The sequence below is a fragment of the Passer domesticus genome, chromosome 19 (assembly GCF_036417665.1).
Source record: "Passer domesticus isolate bPasDom1 chromosome 19, bPasDom1.hap1, whole genome shotgun sequence".
In the NCBI taxonomy this organism is placed as follows: domain Eukaryota; kingdom Metazoa; phylum Chordata; class Aves; order Passeriformes; family Passeridae; genus Passer; species Passer domesticus.
The window spans coordinates 1438053-1454305 of NC_087492.1; the positions used below are offsets into that span (position 1 = coordinate 1438053).

The 16253-nt window shown below is 49.4% G+C and overlaps 1 protein-coding gene across 1 annotated transcript in view; it reads right to left on the bottom strand.

Moving 5' to 3' along the window:
• The window catches only part of AATF (apoptosis antagonizing transcription factor), a 33368-nt gene that overhangs the window by 7649 nt on the left and 9466 nt on the right, over positions 1-16253 (bottom strand). Inside the window, exons 5-11 of the mRNA XM_064394768.1 lie at positions 12846-12960; positions 12357-12561; positions 11472-11636; positions 10650-10733; positions 3987-4054; positions 2698-2778; positions 503-574 (exon numbers count right to left, since the gene is read on the bottom strand). Of these exons, the coding sequence (XP_064250838.1) occupies positions 503-574; positions 2698-2778; positions 3987-4054; positions 10650-10733; positions 11472-11636; positions 12357-12561; positions 12846-12960 (790 nt within the window). The remainder of the gene's footprint in view (positions 1-502; positions 575-2697; positions 2779-3986; positions 4055-10649; positions 10734-11471; positions 11637-12356; positions 12562-12845; positions 12961-16253) is intronic.

A 16253-nucleotide genomic window follows, 5' to 3' on the forward strand; every position in this document is an offset into this window, starting at 1 on the left:
TTAAATAGAGATAAACACAAGCAACATAAAAGTCCTGAGTGAATCTTGAGAGAATTATTCCAGTTATTAAGTGAGCTAAGAAAATGCACATTAACCAGAATACAGAAGTTGCCATTTCTGTTAGAAGAGAAGCTCTTTTTAAGCTCTGATTCCACCTGGAGACACCAGGTGCTTGGCTGTGTATTTCCAAACTAATTCCATAAAATTTCAAAATGTAGGACTTTTGAAATCAGAACTCCTAATTTCAAACTAGGAGCTCTAAAGGAGGAACCAAAGCCTAGGTGCTGAGATTTATGCCAATTTCTGGTTTGGTACCACAGTAATTCCAGAGTGAAAGCTCAGCCAGGCTGCCAGGACAGATGTGACCAAGACACCCAGGCTGTGATGCCAGTGACAAATGGGGAGCTGATAAGGAGGAATGGAGAGGGTGACAGGCTGAAGAACAGGTCAATACCACGCTGTCATGGAGCCATTTGAGAAACATAATTAATCTCTTACTCACCTGGCATCATCATTCATTGTGCACAGGTCAATAGGTGCCATGAAGCTCACCAGCTTGCTGTGGACGTGGTACCTGGGGAGAGCAGCAGGCAGCACTTCAGGACTGCTCAGAGCAAAAAATGCTGCTGGCCTGAGCAGGAGCAGCTCCCAGGAATGCTCAGAGCAAAAAATGCTGTTTGTCTGAGCAGGAGCAGCTCCCAGAACTGCTCAGAGCAAAAAATGCTGTTTGTCTAAGCAGGAGTAGCTCCCAGAACTGCTCAGAGCAAAAAATGCTGTTTGTCTAAGCAGGAGTAGCTCCCAGAACTGCTCAGAGCAAAAAATGCTGTTTGTCTAAGCAGGAGCAGCTCCCAAGGAATGCTCAGAGCAAAAAATGCTGCTGGCCTGGGCAGGAGCAGCTCCTAGAACTGCTCAGAGCAAAAAATGCTGTTTGTCTGAGCAGGAGCAGCTCCAGGAACTGCTCAGAGCAGGAGATGCTCCCTGGGCACAGCTCCTGCAGGCACAGCCTGGCACTCGTGCCCACTCCAGCCTCTGGCACCAGCTCCCTGCCCACAGCTGATTGCTTGTGGAAAAGCCCAGCCCAATGGAAAATATTTCCCTTAGTGCACAGAAAGACACCCCAGCTCAGGAAACACTGCCATGAGAAAGGTGTGCAAACATCCCTCCTCCACAGCCCCCTGCAGGTCTCTGCAGTTTGATTTCTGGATGAATTTATCTCCCCTCTCAATGCCCCAGTGTCCCTCGTGCCAAGGGGAAGACTGGCTGCTCCTGGAAGCACCTGAAGATGCTCAGCCCCTACAATAAACCAGCACACTGCACCCAAACAGGCTCTAAAACTGAAGCTTTGCTAAAAAGGAAGAATTAAGGAGACAGGTGAAATTTGGTATTAAATACTTGGCTCTCCAGGACCATGAAGTCCCCCATGAAAGCAAATGTGAGCACTGCTGTCCCAAATTTAGAGCAGGAGAGGGAAGAGCAGAGGGTCAGGGATCTCCTGGGGTGACACCAAGTCCCTCAGTGGAAGCAGCAACTATTTAAAAACCCATCTGGGCTCCACTGCCCTATTCTGAAAAGTGCAGGGGGTTAACTGCATCTCAATCCCAACCACACACAATGAGCCTTTCCTGCTTTTATTGTTATTTTCCCTGCAGGGTCAGCACAACTTTTAGCTAAAAAGAGGCACCTGAGAGGTAAGAGGCAGCTGGCTGGGGCAGAGCTGCTCCCCCAGGACTGCTGAGGGCACACAGGGAGAGATTCCCTTCATTCCTGGAGGTCCAGGGGCTGCCTCACTTGTGTGATGTTGTCAGGAGTTTTGACTGAATCCTGAATCTATCCAATTATGTGTGATGCTGACAGAAAGGAATATTGATAGTCAATAATTATAGGCTTTTCAGGCCAACAAAGTAGCTCTTCCCTCTTTCAATAAATTATCTTATGACATCTATCTTAAAAATTGCTATGCCAGGCCAGACCCAGACTGACTCCACTGACTTTCTATCAGATGCCATCTAAACTCAGGATTTATAGTTTACTCACAAAGGATGGTTAATGTGCTGGATTTTTCAGGAAGCAGAGCAGCTTTTCAGCATCCTCCCTGCTCCACCACAAATCATGCTGATCTCAGGGAGACTCAGAGCTGCTCTGCAAAGGGGAAACACCTCCTGCTCTCCAGGCTGCCTCCTCCCCACGTGGGAGGCTCTGACACTGAGCTCGAGCCAAATGAGTGATCCAGGAGGGAAATGGTTCAGACATGAAGGGAGCTGGCATGTGAGTTACCAGCAAAGAGAGACCTGACACCAAATTCCAGCTGGCACTCGGGGAAAATTGAGATTTACCTGAGGTGTTTCTGCACATCTTCCCTTGGAGGTGCTGCCCACGGCTCAGTCAGGAAATACAAATTGCACAAGAGGGGTTTATTGGCTCTCTCTGGAAATTCCAGCCCCAAAAGGCTCGGGGAGATGTGAGCACCTTTCTCTGGTGTTTCCCCAGACCCTGAGTGGGGCAATGCATCCACCAAGCTCTTATTCCAGGCTCCAGGAGCATCAGCATCCCCCTGGCTGCCCAGAGCAGGGAATGCCCTCAAGGTCACAAACCAGCCAAGCCCCCCAGAGCCAGAGGGGTAAAACACACCCAGAGCTGCCAGGCTTTTCTTTTTTCCAAGAAGAGGGTTTGTGTGTGCTTGCAGGAGGTGCCACTCACCGGATCCTCCTTCCTTTGCTGGCTTTTCTGTCCACTTTCTTCTTTATTTTGCTCCGTAACTTCTGGATGGCCAGCCACTGCCTGGGGAATGCAGAACAACAGGAACACAACTTCAGAGCCCAAAACACTCCCAAAACACTCTCTGATCCCCAGCTGCAGGAAAAGCTCCACTTCTCAACCAGAACTTCCTCAAGTCAAAGAAGTTTCCAGCAGGGAAAAACTTCTCCTGGTTATAAATATATTTTTTAAACTGAAACGAGCGTCATCTCACCTGATTTATACAATGAAAACTCGACATCAGGGAAAAAATCTAACCAAATCCAATTACTGCAATCTTAATATAATCTTAATTACTGTAATCTATTTTATTGTAAAGTCAGATAAATGTACAATGCAATCACCACTTAAATGTAATTTTGTCTATATCGTGTTAAATCACAGTGAATAGCTTTCCATAATATTCCAGAAATACACAAAATAAATCTGACATTGCACTAAAATCTGGGTGATATTTTACAAGGAGGAAAGTTGTTTCACCATCACAACATCTCCTGATGCATTTTCTTCCCCTCCCTATAGACAAGCCCCCCAAAATTGTTTCAGGGAAGAGCCCAGCTCCAGCTTTTTCAGCCTTCCTTGGCTTTTACACTTTCCTGAACTGGAGCCCGTGGCTATTTCAGTGCACTCTGCTCACGAAGTGGCATTTGGAAGATTCTTTACTTTCTAACTCTAGAATTAAACAGAAAAATAAGAGCTTCCCTGCATGGAATTATATTTTACTTCTGCATGCAGGGAGCATTCCCTGATACTGTTTTCATTGCCCAGAACCCTTTCTTACAGGAGGGATCACAGGAATTGCTTTGGCTGATCTCAGAAGGTTTCCTCTTCTCAAACAACACCAAGGCAGAGTTACAAAGAGCCAAAGCCAAATCTCAGCAGAGTTAACAAAGAGCCAAAGCCAAATTTCAGCAGAGTTAACAAAGAGCCAAAGCCAAATCTCAGCAGTGGGCAGCCAGTTTTTGTGCCACTTAGTGCTGCAGGACCCACTGAGAGGCAGGAACACCTGGACCAAACGTTTCCAGGGGGGAAATAGCTCCAGAGGGTGACACACCAACACTCCAAGGCAGCCTGGGTGACTGCACAAGCCTGCAGAGGATGAGGATGATTTCCTGCCAATGTCCCCGTGGCTTCCCCAGTGAACTCAGGGCTCTGCCCTCTGCAGGGAGCTGTGCTGAGGGGCACAGAGCCTGGGCTGGGCTGCAGGCAGGGCTGGCCAGCCCCTCACTCACCTGCCCATGGCCACCTGGTCGTTGGGGTCCAGGGCTGTGGTTTTCCGCTCAATCAGCTCTCGCAGGAGCTGCAAAAAACCAAAACCAGAAATAAAGCACAGCTGTGGTGCAGGCAGCTGCCCCAGGTGTGCAGGAAAAGCCCCACAGCAGGGCTGTCCCCACTGCTGGGAAGGGCAGGGACTGAAACATTTCCCAGACAGAAGCTGGGCAGCGATGCTCGCTCGGAGAACAGCACAGCAAAATCCTTTTTATGGCTACAGCAGGAGTGCTCAGGCAGCCTTTTCTATTTCTTTTTGTGTCCTGAGGGCTGGGGTTTGTCCTCTTTGCTTCCTGCAGCAGAGGATGTTGTGAACAGCCTTTTGGATCCTTGACTGGTGCTGTGTGTTTATCACCACTCACTGCACACCGTGCCTGCTGTGCCTTGGGTATTGGCCAAGACATCAACGTGAGGAACAGAAATAAACCCTCCAAAACTGAGGGGAACAAACTGCTTTATGGACACCTACAGTTCACCAGCCAGTGAAGTTACAGCTCAGAAACAGCTGAAACTGACCCACCTGGAACCAGAATCCAGGCAAGAAAGGATGCAGGATGCTTCTCCTCCACCCTGTACTTCCCCCTCCTTCGAGGCATACACCACATTACCAGACAAAAAGAGTGATTCAAACATAATTAAAAACCTGCCACTACTTTTTTTTTTTGTTCCTACTTGCTTATTTTTGGAGATTATTACTGCAGCAATTACGTTTTAAAATTCCAGGAGCCAGGCCACTGGTTTATTATCACCAGAAAACAGCAAGCTACCTCTCTGCCCTGTTCATCTGATTGATTCCCAACATCTTTCTGGCACACAATCTATCAGTTTATCTCTGCCACTTCATCACAGTCACTTCTGGCAGCTAAATACAAGATCCAAATCCAGTGTTACACAGACACATGACACAGTAAACCTGTGTAGCACTGCCACTCTGCAAACAGCTGCCCTGGAGGCTGAGCAGAAATGGATCTTGCTTTCCAGTCAATATTCTGTCAAAAGCAAGGTGGGAGGGAGGCTTGGAGCAGCAGGCACAAGGGGTGCAGAGAGGTGAGGTGCCTTCCTCCTGCTCCAGCAGTGAGGGGGTGTGCTGTCCCCTCTGCTGCTGTCCTGCACGGGGCACAGGGCAGGTGTCACCCTCAGCCACCCTGTGCCCCTGGGAAGCAGCAGCAGGACGTTCCCTGCAGGCCTTGGCTCCTGCTGCTGGCCCAGAACTGCAGGCTGGAGCAGCCAGGAGTGCCCCAGCTGTGCCCACACTGTCAGGCAATGCCAGAGGGCACGGCTGGATGGATACTGGAAGGAATTCCTGGCTGGCAGGGTGGGCAGGCCCTGGCACAGGGTGCCCAGAGCAGCGGGGGCTGCCCCTGCATCCCTGGAACTGAGCGGGTGGAACAAGATGAGCTTTAAGGTTCCTTCCAACCCAAACCATTCCACAATTCCAAGATGCATTTCTGGGGCTGGTCCCCAACCCTGAACCAGTTCTGTGGACCTTGGGGCTGACAAGGCCTTGCAGTGCTCCAGAAGTTCTTCCAGGGCAGTGTCAGCTGTGGGACTGGGCAAGGCAAAGATGAGGGAGAAGTTAAGAAAAAGAAAAAAATAATAAATAAAAAAGCAGGAGCAAGAGGGAAATTAGGAAATGGAAATAAAAGCTGTGAAGCATCTTGTTACATCTAAATAGCAAGAGTCTCCAAGCTGAGGTTATAAATCATGCTAACAATGGTTACTAAAATAAAAGTGGATGTAGCCAGAGGCTACCACTGAAAAAGTCAGCCCAGGCCTGCCTGGCTGCCTTTGGTCTTTAAGGATTTGATTAGTTTTCTGCTTTCTGGTTCAGAGTCTTGCACCCAGCCCGTGCTCCAGAGCCAGCCAGAGCTCGGGATAGAGAGTGAATGATAAATTCATTTAGTGAATAAAGCAACACTGTTTTCCCAGCACAAGACTTAAACCACTTCCCAAACGGTAATATTTCATTAAGCCTGGCGATTCTGCTTAAAATTTATTAGTCAAAACAGAAAACTCTCATCAGACCCCACATATTCCATTAGGAGTGATAGATGGTGTCTCCCAATGTCTAATTATTAACTAGGAAGTGTGAGTAAATCACCATCAGCGTTGAGCCCTGATGTGTGAAGACAGAGTTAGGCAATTCCAGCACCAAAAGGCTTTGACTGGAAAGAGATGCTGCTTTGCTTTCCCTCGCTGACCTGGCAGGAGCTCAGCTCGGTGCCAGGGCAGCACAGAGCTGCAGGAAGCACAGCCCCAGTGCCAAGTGCCAAACCAGGGGAGCAGGGGAGCTGCCAGTGCCAGCTGCACCCCCTGGCAGGGAGAGCTGCTGCAGCAGAACCCAAAGCTGTCCTGACACAGAGCCCAGACCCTGCACCCCTGAGGGGCTCCCTGCAGCATTCCCCTCCAGGATTCCCCTCAGTGCCAGGCAGAGAGAGGCACTCCAAGCCCTGGGCACGCCACAGGGACTGGGAAATGCCACCAGGGTGCTGTTCCAGGGTGACACGGCCTCATTGCTCATTTTAGAGGTCAATTTTCATTTTAGAGGTTAGCTCTCATTTTCATGCACTATCTATCAGTGTTTCTAATCCTGCACTCACTGACCTTTCTGATTTGCAGACCCCTAAGAACTGCCAGCAGAGACAAAGAGCTAAGGAGAGCTGAAATCAGCCTCGTGACAACAGGCTCACTTGTCTTAGACCTTACAGAGCAAATCAAATTTAAAAAGAAGTCCATCTACAGATCCCCTGTCAAGCTCCCACTCAGTAGCTGTGTAACAACATTTGGATTTCCACCAACACCAGAGAAAATTTAAGTCTGCAGCTCAAATATTACTTTAAATCCCCTTGAAATGCTTTTTGAAAACTTAATTTTTATATTTAATAAAATGCAAGCGGAAATCATTGGGCAGCCTCTTTTTAAAGCCCGTTTTATTCAGATTCAGGTTGGTGTAAGATGCACAGATTTGCCTATTTTCGAGGAACCCATTAAGAGAAGCTCCAAATCAAGCTTTAAAATGTGTTATTAACCATCTACCCAGCCATTTGAAAGATACATGCCTGTGATAAGAGTATTGTATTGCCATTAACCCGTGGGATGGTTCGAGACATCTCTTATTCACACAAAACTCTAAATGCATCTAATTAAAGCCACAAGATCAGCTGTCCATATTAATCACTCACCGGTTTAATTAAGGTAAACCAGCTTGTCACAAAGGCAGGCTTCTCTATTCCTCACCATTATTGACTTTTAATAGTTCCCTGGATTGGAAATTCCGTGTTTAGGGCATTACCAAATTCCTGGGAGGGGACACCACACTGGGCCAGGGAACTGTGGGGAAATACCCCAGCAGTGAAGCTTTGCAGAGAGACAGCACACAAGGGGTTAAGGATGCTGACTCTGGGGTAAATCCCAGCTGAGGGGGGATGAGAACCCCCCAGGAAGGATTTGGGGATTCCTTGGGTGCTCCCCCTCCTCTCTGGCCAGGACTGGTGGCCGTGGGCTGTCACAAAGTGCCCAAAGCAGGGGAGGAGGGAGCCGAGGAAAAAAGGGATTATGGATATTCCCAATTCTCCTTAGGCATACCTGCTGCCAGAAGTGATGAACATTTGTTCTGGGAAGAGCTGCTACCAGTGGAACACTTAGCATATGAACACTAACCTAATTCCTGTTGGAAATAAACCAATTTCCACTCTCTCCTTTAGCAGAGGAGTATTTCAACCCAACAATAAAATCTCCACTGTAGCATGTCAGAGCAGCAGCTCCCTGGTAGCAGGCTGGAATTTTAAGTCTTAATGCTGCAATATCAGCTGTAATGAATTCTACGTAAATATGACTTCTAAAAATAAAAAGCCTTTTTCTTCCCTAAAACCCATGTATGAAGGAGGATTTAAAGGAAGAGGAAAGGGGCTCCAGCCTCTCACTGCTGCCAGCAATGAGGAGCTCCTGAAACACTTGAACTATTCCCACCCAAATAAAAATATTTCACTGCACTACTCAGCTTTCCATCACCATCCAACATGGGCCATCACAATAAAACCTGCAACTGCTTTAAAACAAGTGAGGAACAGGAGAAAAGTGGGATGAACAGGCAGAAGAGAGTTAAATCCTGAATCATCACAAAATTCCACCAGACCCACCTGCTGAATTCTACTGAATATTAAGACCTGGACAAGAAAATTGTTTTTTTTCCAGAAGAAAAACAGATTAATTAATGAGCTTTTTATTATAATCTATAATAAAACAGTATAACTACTTATTCTGTTATCATTAACTTGTGCACATTCATCAAATCTGGTTCATTTTTACTTGCCTAATTTCACACTGACACATAGAGGAAGCTGCTTTCCAGTGCTGTTCTTTATCTGAATGTTTACCTTTCTAGCAGTAATCAAAATAAATTAATAACTACATAAAATGCTATTTAGAAGGGTGAAAATGATCCCAAGGAAAGCCTGGATGCAGACTGGAGCAGGAAGAAGAGGCAGGTGCTGAAATGCAGGCTGCAATCAGTGCTGTGCACAGGGGTCAGAGGTGGTGAGCACCCTCAGCCTGCTGCTGGTCACTCCTGCAGGAGCAGCTCCCTCCCAGGTTTTATTTGCATGCCCACATGCAGTCCCACACGCACACAAAGCACTGCTCAGCTGTGACCCAGGGACAGCAGAGCCATTCAGGCCCTGCCAGCTCCATTGTGCTGGGCTCTCCCTGCTCTCAATGCAGCGCTCAGCTCCAGCTCAGCGCCCTGACAAATAAAGGAAAGCACTTTATGAATCCAATGTAATTGGGAGCTGACAGAAAACACAGAGCCATTTTCCTCAGCCTAATCCCCGAGCTGCCTCCAAGCTCTGCCATAAACCCCAGTGAGCACAGGACACAAACCAGGGCACCCCAAACTGGGACCTGCACGGATCCCCTGTGCCAGGGAGCACCGTGGGGATGGAGGAGAGGGGAACGCTGCAAGGGAAGGAGAGGAGGAGGGAGAGAGAGCAGAAAAAGCCCAGCAAGGGAGGGAAATGGATGTGCAGCTGCCTGGCTGCTCAGCAGATGTCTGTGTGTGATGTACGAGGCCGGCAGAGGCTGTGGGAGCTGCTGCCAAGGACTGCCAAGTGATTAAAGCCTGCACCAGCCCCAGCACTGCATTTCCAGCCCCTGGGGGTCCCCAAGTGGCACCCATGCCTGGCTGTGCTGCCAGATGTTGCTGGCTGGGGCTGCCCCTGCAGCTGGAGCAGCAGGGAAGGCGGTCTGGAGGCCAGCCCCTGTCACCCTGTCACCCATCCTTCACCTCTGCCCGCGCCTCAAACTGCTCCAATTTGCTGCCACTTCCCTCTTGGGAAATGGCCAAGATACAGTTGTGCCTGGCAGACCCATTTGTTTTACTCAGGTGACTCTCTTCCCTCAATGACCTCTATTAGTTTAAGTTTTAATTTAGATTAACCCCAGCACCCCAATTAAGCAGTGAGGGGAGAAGCTAAGCTGGGCCTGCTCATATTTCTGAAATCACGATTTAGCACAGCTACAGTTATTAGAGGGAAGGATGGGGACACTCATCCATTGCTGTTTTCTTTTTAAAAAATTAACATTTCAAGGCCAAGAAGCACCTCCTCTGCAGAGGTCCTTGAAGTGTCAACCTCAGCTCTTTTTCCACTCCATGATTTTGTTATACCAACTTCACTTCTGTGTTCTCAGGGTCCAATTTGCCCCCAAAGCTGAGCTTCTGGGCCACTTGGACCCCAAATTTCACCTCAGCAACATCTCAAAAGATTTATCTTTATTAAGACTTATCTTCAATCCCTGCTGCTAACAGGACAGGCCCTCTCCCATCACCACTGGGAGCCTGGCATCCTCACATGGCAGCAGCTCTTTCCTACTCCCCCAGCTCTTTACTGGCTACTCTAATAATTATTCAGATTTAAAACATCTGTTTTTCCAGTGATAAAATGATATTTGTTTAGCTCTGAAGTTCAGGCTCTGTGTGGATCATCAAAGCAGGCAGGGTTTTCACACACCAGGGAAGGGTTTACAGTGACATATTCCTCAGTATGTGACAACTGCAGTTTTCATAGAGCTGGCACTGTCTTTAGTAAATGAACTACAAACACAGTGTTTTCCTGCACTGGGTGCAGATTCCTTGCTTCTAAGAATTTTGCAAATAAAAGGAATAACTGGCCTGGATCCAAGCTGGCCCAGTTCCAAGGGAAGTGCTGGAGCAGCCCAGGAGCTCTCCCCTTCAGCAGGTGAGTGAGATGATTTAGGCTGGGACAAGAGCAACTTGCAGTGCTCCTGAGGATCCTCTGGGATTGCTTTTCCTAAGGGGGCTCTGCCCACAGAGAACAGAGGGAATTCTGAGCTTTTTCTCCTGTGTTGTTCCCCAGGGAGAACAACAGGCACAGCTCCTGCCACACTCAAGCAGCAGCAGCAAGTGCACACCCACAGGGCAGCTGCAAACTCACAGAGCAAAAACTGAGAGCAGAGTGACTGAGGGACTTGCAGAGATTTTGGGGGTTAAAACAGGTAACTGAGTTTTACAGGTAAAGAGAAATACAGAGCAGAAAACAACTGCATTTTCTCTGTGAGTACTAAAACCCAACTGGAGCCATAATTGTTATTTCCCATTTCCCATCACCTACCTGGTGGTAAAAGTCATCATCATCAAATATCTCCTCATCAATGTCCTTCAGGTGCCTGTTGGAGTCTGAGGGAGGGAGGACTTCCTGCAAGCACCAAGGAAATACTCAGAGCTCATTTGTGCACGTTTCTGTCCCTAACTCCAGAGACACCACGTGCAGCAGCTTGTAAACACACTTGATGATATGAAGGAATGGGGAAAAATTCCCAACATAACCAGCTTTTAAGGACCAGGAATACATTTAAAGGCAAGGCAGAAACGCTGCCAATGCCAGAATAGATTTATGATGCCTTTACTGGGAAATAAATAGGACTGTGCAAAGTCTTTCTGGCAAAATACTACAGATATTTTTAATGTAATGGCAAAAATACATCTTGCAAGTCCAGTAATTCTACCTGATCTCTCAGAATTGAGTGTTTATTCATTCTTAAATACTAAATTAATAAAGGGCTTACTACTAACATATTCTGTAGGTTATATGCAGTATGATTTTAGAAGGGACTTTCTGGGTTAAAGACTCTAAACTGCAGAGTGAAAACCAAGTTTTGCTGCCGCTACCTCAAAAATCAGATTTAGTCAGCAGCACAGGAGGGGCACAACCCCAGCTGAAGGAAAGCTTTGGTTTCCCCTGTCAGGATCTGGAACAGGAGATAATGCAAACATCACAAATCTGGAGTTTAGATGTTTTTCCTTAGCCATACACTGCAGGAATCCACGCTCGGACACTCCTCCTCCACCCACCTCCCACACAAGCACACCACCACGGTTCTCCCTGCTCTGCAGAGCCTCCCAGGATGGATCAGAGAAACAAAGCCCCCCTTACCGAGCTGCCAGGGCCAGGCTGAGGGGCTGGGGCGGGCTGCTGCTCCTGCTTGCCCAGCACGGTGTAGAGCGAGCGGCGGGTCTGGGTGCGCCGCAGCAGCCGCTCCCTGTCCAGCAGCACGTGCTCGATCTGCGCCAGCACCGAGCGCTCCAAGGCTCCGAAGCCCTGCAGGGCACCAAGCAGGGTCAGGGGACAGCACAGCCTCTCCTCCAGGCAGCCCCGGGCTCCCTCTGCCCTCCCACGGCACTGCACAGGCAGCTCCCACAGCAGGAGGGGTCTGGGCTCGTCACATTTTTATTTGTTTCTCCCTCGCTCTCCCTTCCCAACCTGAGGCGAGTTGATGCCTGGCTTAATAAAATGCCTTTGCTGTTCTGGTTCAGATTAACTTCTCCGTGATTAATACCAGCTCAGGGATGTGAGGAGACCCTGGATCTGTGGGTGAAATGATTACCCATTGTATTAAAGCCTACACTTTGTGGAGGAGGAGAGCCTCAGAGGGCCCTGCTTCTGGGAGGAACCACAAACAGCTCCTGCAGCAGCAACAGTGGCATTCTCCTGGATTATTTGCTGCTGGAGATTGGCTGTGATGGGATGTCTGGTTGAGAGAACACAGAAACTACCAAGAGACACCTTACACTGTCCTAGGTTGCTCCCAGCCCCATCCAAGCTGGCCTTGGACACTTCCAGGGATGGGGCAAGCACAGCTGCTCTGGGCACCCTGTGCCAGGGTCTCCCCACACTCATAGGGAAGAATTTATATTATAAATATAAATAAATATATATTATAAATATAAATATACCCAAATTTCCCCTTTTTCAGTATAAACTTGTTCCCAGACCCCAGCTCCATGGGAACCATGTCAGCACACACAAACCAGGCCTTGCCTTCCCCATTTTGCCAGTTGCCAGCTTGGTCTTCTCGTGCCACTTCTGCAGGGTGCTGTTCCTGTAGCTCCTGAAGTCCCTGTAGCGCTTGGCTATGAACTCAGGGTACTCCTCGAACTTCAGCTTCCGTTTGGGGAGTCTCCTCCTCTTCTCCTGAGCCTTCTCTGCTGGCTCCTCATCGCTGCTGCTCAGGATTTCATCCTCACTGGAACAGAAGCACTCAGGATAAACACCCCATCCCTCCCTAGGGGAATGTGGGATCCTTGCTGGCCCCACACTGATATTTTTGTTAAAAGCCCCACGGTTTAGCCCCTGCTCCATTCTCAGAAATATTCCAAAGCAGACTTCCCACAAGGCAGAAGGAATTCAAGTAACAGTGTCTGTCACCCAGACACAGCAGCAGGGTGAGGGTGGTCAGGAAGGCTGGGCATTGTCCTGTTTGCTGGAGACCAAAGGCTTCAGGAGGATCTTAACTCTTTCTGCCTTTACCTCTCAGTTTTTGCTTGCTTTCCATCCACCAGATGCCTCGTGCCTGGGTACTGATACAGCAGCTCATCCTGAAGTTCCACCAGCACCTTCAGCAAGGCCTCCAGGGCTTTACAACCTGCAGAGCAAGAGACACAAGTGATGAGAGCTGATCTGTGGGGGAACACTTTAAACCGTGTCCTGGCGAGTTTAATGAGAGGACTCTGATCAGAAAAGCAGAGCTGCAGGCCCAGAGACCCTCAGAAAGAGAGAAAGGGAAGAAAAGATGGGGTGGAGGGGTGTAAATTGATCAATACATGGTGTGAATGTGGTTTTTACTGGGATGAGCAGTTGCACCCCGGGGTGCTCACACACACAAATCCTGAAGGGAGATGTGAAGCTGTGTATCCAAAGGTTTTTGCAGCTGATATTTCTCCTGTGTCCATGCAGAGCCTGTTCCAAAGGCTGTGGGTCCTCCAAGGACACACAGCTCCAGCTGACTGTGGGACAGGCTAACTGCACACTGCCACAGCATCTGCTCTTCAAAACCAGCTCTTCTGGGGCAACCAACAAGCCTCCCTGCAGAACTCTGGCACAAAACAAGTGTCTGCCCAGGCCTACACAAACTGTCCCTTGGCACATCCATTACAGGGTTAATAGGTTTATATATTTATAGGTTTATATATTTATTTATATAGGTTTCCAGCTCTCCAGCTGGAACACCTGGCACACCCCCACCCAAAACCCTAAACTGGCCTCACTGTGCCTGGCAGAGCACGTGGGTTTGTGTGGAGAGCAGGAGCTGGGACCTTCCCAGAGCTTCCCCTGCTGCCTCCTCTGCCACAGGGCCAGTGGGGCTGCTCTGTTCTAACTCCCCAGCCTCCCTTTGTACGTGGCACAAAAACAACAGGGAGAACTTTTCCCCACTCCATTTTTCCTTTATTTCTGCTTTTCAGTGGGGGACACAGAGATCATGGGTAGAGTGAGCAGCAAATCTTCCTCAGGCAGACAGAGGCAGAAATCAGCCCAGACACTCAGAGGTCTCAATCTCCTGCGTGTTCCCACTGTGATATTGCTCAGTTGTCACCACCTTCAGATAAATTATGGCCTGACCTCAGTAACAGCAGTGTCAAGGAGAAGATGCTTTAAGATTTTTGTTGCAGATCAGCTGCTGGACTCACCCTCCCTGAGCCCGTGGCTCATTATAGATCCACTCTGACAACTCCTCTGTATAAACCTATTAACGGATTAGGTTTGCTGCACTTGTAAATCAGACGTGTGCGAGCATCAAAACAATTCCACCAGACAAACAGACAAAAGCCCTTAAAAATGCATTTGTTGTAGGTGTCTGCAGCTAAAGCATCACTTGCAGGAGCCAAGTGCCCCCACCCTAGCCTGAGTGCACAGCTTACAGCAGCAAAATCCTTCCCACTGCCTGCAACACAGCCAAGTGTCCCCAGAGCTTCCCAAACTGTTTATTTTCTCCCTGCTGCCTCTCCTCCAGCAGCAGTGCTAATGCACCCCAGGCAGCTTTGATCCTGGCAATTACAAGTGGAGTAGCACTCCAGCCCTTCTGGGCTATAGCAGGGCCGTGGTGAGCAGGCAAGGAAATAAAGACAGGCTCAGGCTGCCCCAGGCCAGGAGACACAGCCCCAGCACAAGTGGGCATGGGGAGCAATTTTATTTGGAGTGAAGGGGCTGGACAGGGCAGGGAAGACAATGACCGTGGGTCTAACCAGGTGGGAGGGCTAATTATTGCAGGCAGTGGCTTCATCAGGAGCCTCTTACAGCTGGGTAATTTGCCTGCTCTCAGTTCTGGTGTGTTTAATAGCATTACTGGATGGCATTCTCACTTCTACTGCTGGCTGCTCAAGTGTGCTGCAAACTCAACTTGAGAAGCCAAGTGTCACCCTCCTCTGCTCCCTGCCCATCTAGCCCTGCCCTATCCATCTCACACTTCATTCCAGAAGGGGCTGTTTTCTGCCCAGCCTCCTCCTCATCTCCTCTTCCTTCCCTCTGAAGCCCCTCTGCCTTGGGGCAGAGTCTGGCCCCACTTGTGAATGAAGGCAGCACCAACCCAAACTGTTCCATGGATGCAAACTGGGTCATCTAGAAAGGAGGCTGGACACTGACTGACCCTCCTACCCCCAGCAGGATTTTTGTAATGCTGCTCCTTGTCTGAAACTGGCACACAACAAACCTGGCTGGAATGTAACTTCCAGCTCGGATGGGACTCAGTGTCAGTGGTGAGACACTGCCCTGGAAGAGTCACTTTTGAGAGTCCACAGGAGCCCCTTTATTTTGTGTCCAGGAGGGAAAAAGTTGTTCCAGATGAACCCACCCAGAACACTGGGAGCCAGCACCAGTAAATCACAGTGTGCCTTTCTCTCAATACTCCTCTTACATCCCCCTTTCACCCAGGCTGGAAGCAGCCCTGGAGTATTTAGCTCCCCCAGAGATGAAACCTGTCCTGCTGCTGCTCTCAAACCACACAAAACCAGTTCTGTCAGTGCCAGGGGCTGTGGACACACTGCAATGGGGAGCTGGCTCTGATGCCAGAGCTGCCCTGAATCCACCCAGTGCCCGTGGGGATGGGCTGCCAGGGGGCTGCTGTGCTCATCCATGCCCCAAGGCCAGCATTCCCACAGCTGCCCACCCAGGAGAAGCCCTGCACTCCCTTCCATGAGGATGGGGTCTCATTTCACCCTCCCAAGCAGCTGCACTGAGCAGTGGGAGCAGGCAGGGACACTGAATCCTTGGGGAAACCCTTCCCAGGATGTTCCAGCAGGAACCACCACCTACCCAGCACACAGCTCCACTGCAGAGCCCGTGCCAGCACTGGAAATTGAGCACTTTTCCCCCTCAGTTCAATCTGGGGCTGTGGCATCACTGCAACATCAGAGGCATGCAATGCTTTCCATCCTCCCTGCCCCTCCACAGGCTGGGGAAGCACTCACAGAGGAAAGCTGGCATTGGGATGAGGGGATGCAGAGCACAAGCTGAGCTGGGAGCATTCCCCTGACTCCATGGACAGTCCCCAGGAGCCCCCCTGACCCCACCCCAGCAACCAAAGGAGGAGAGGAGGAACCCACCCCCTGACTGGAATGGCTGCACACAAGGAGAAGGATCTCCACCTGGCACACAGGTTTATCCCAGCACTCCGTGGAGAGGGGGAAGCTTCCCTCCCTTCCAGGGCTGTGGGACAGGAGTTAAACTCCAGGTCAAAATGGCCCTGGATGAGCTGGCCTCGGAACAATGCTCCCCATTCACAGCCAGCACCAGCCACTTGCACTCGTCATCCCCAGCAATTAATCCCCCACCAAACACGTTTGATTAAATCTTTTCAAGCAAATCCTTTGCTTTGCTTTTGTTAGTTCACTTCTTGTCAACATCTATTAAAATATGCCTTTAATTCTCCCACAATCTTAAAAA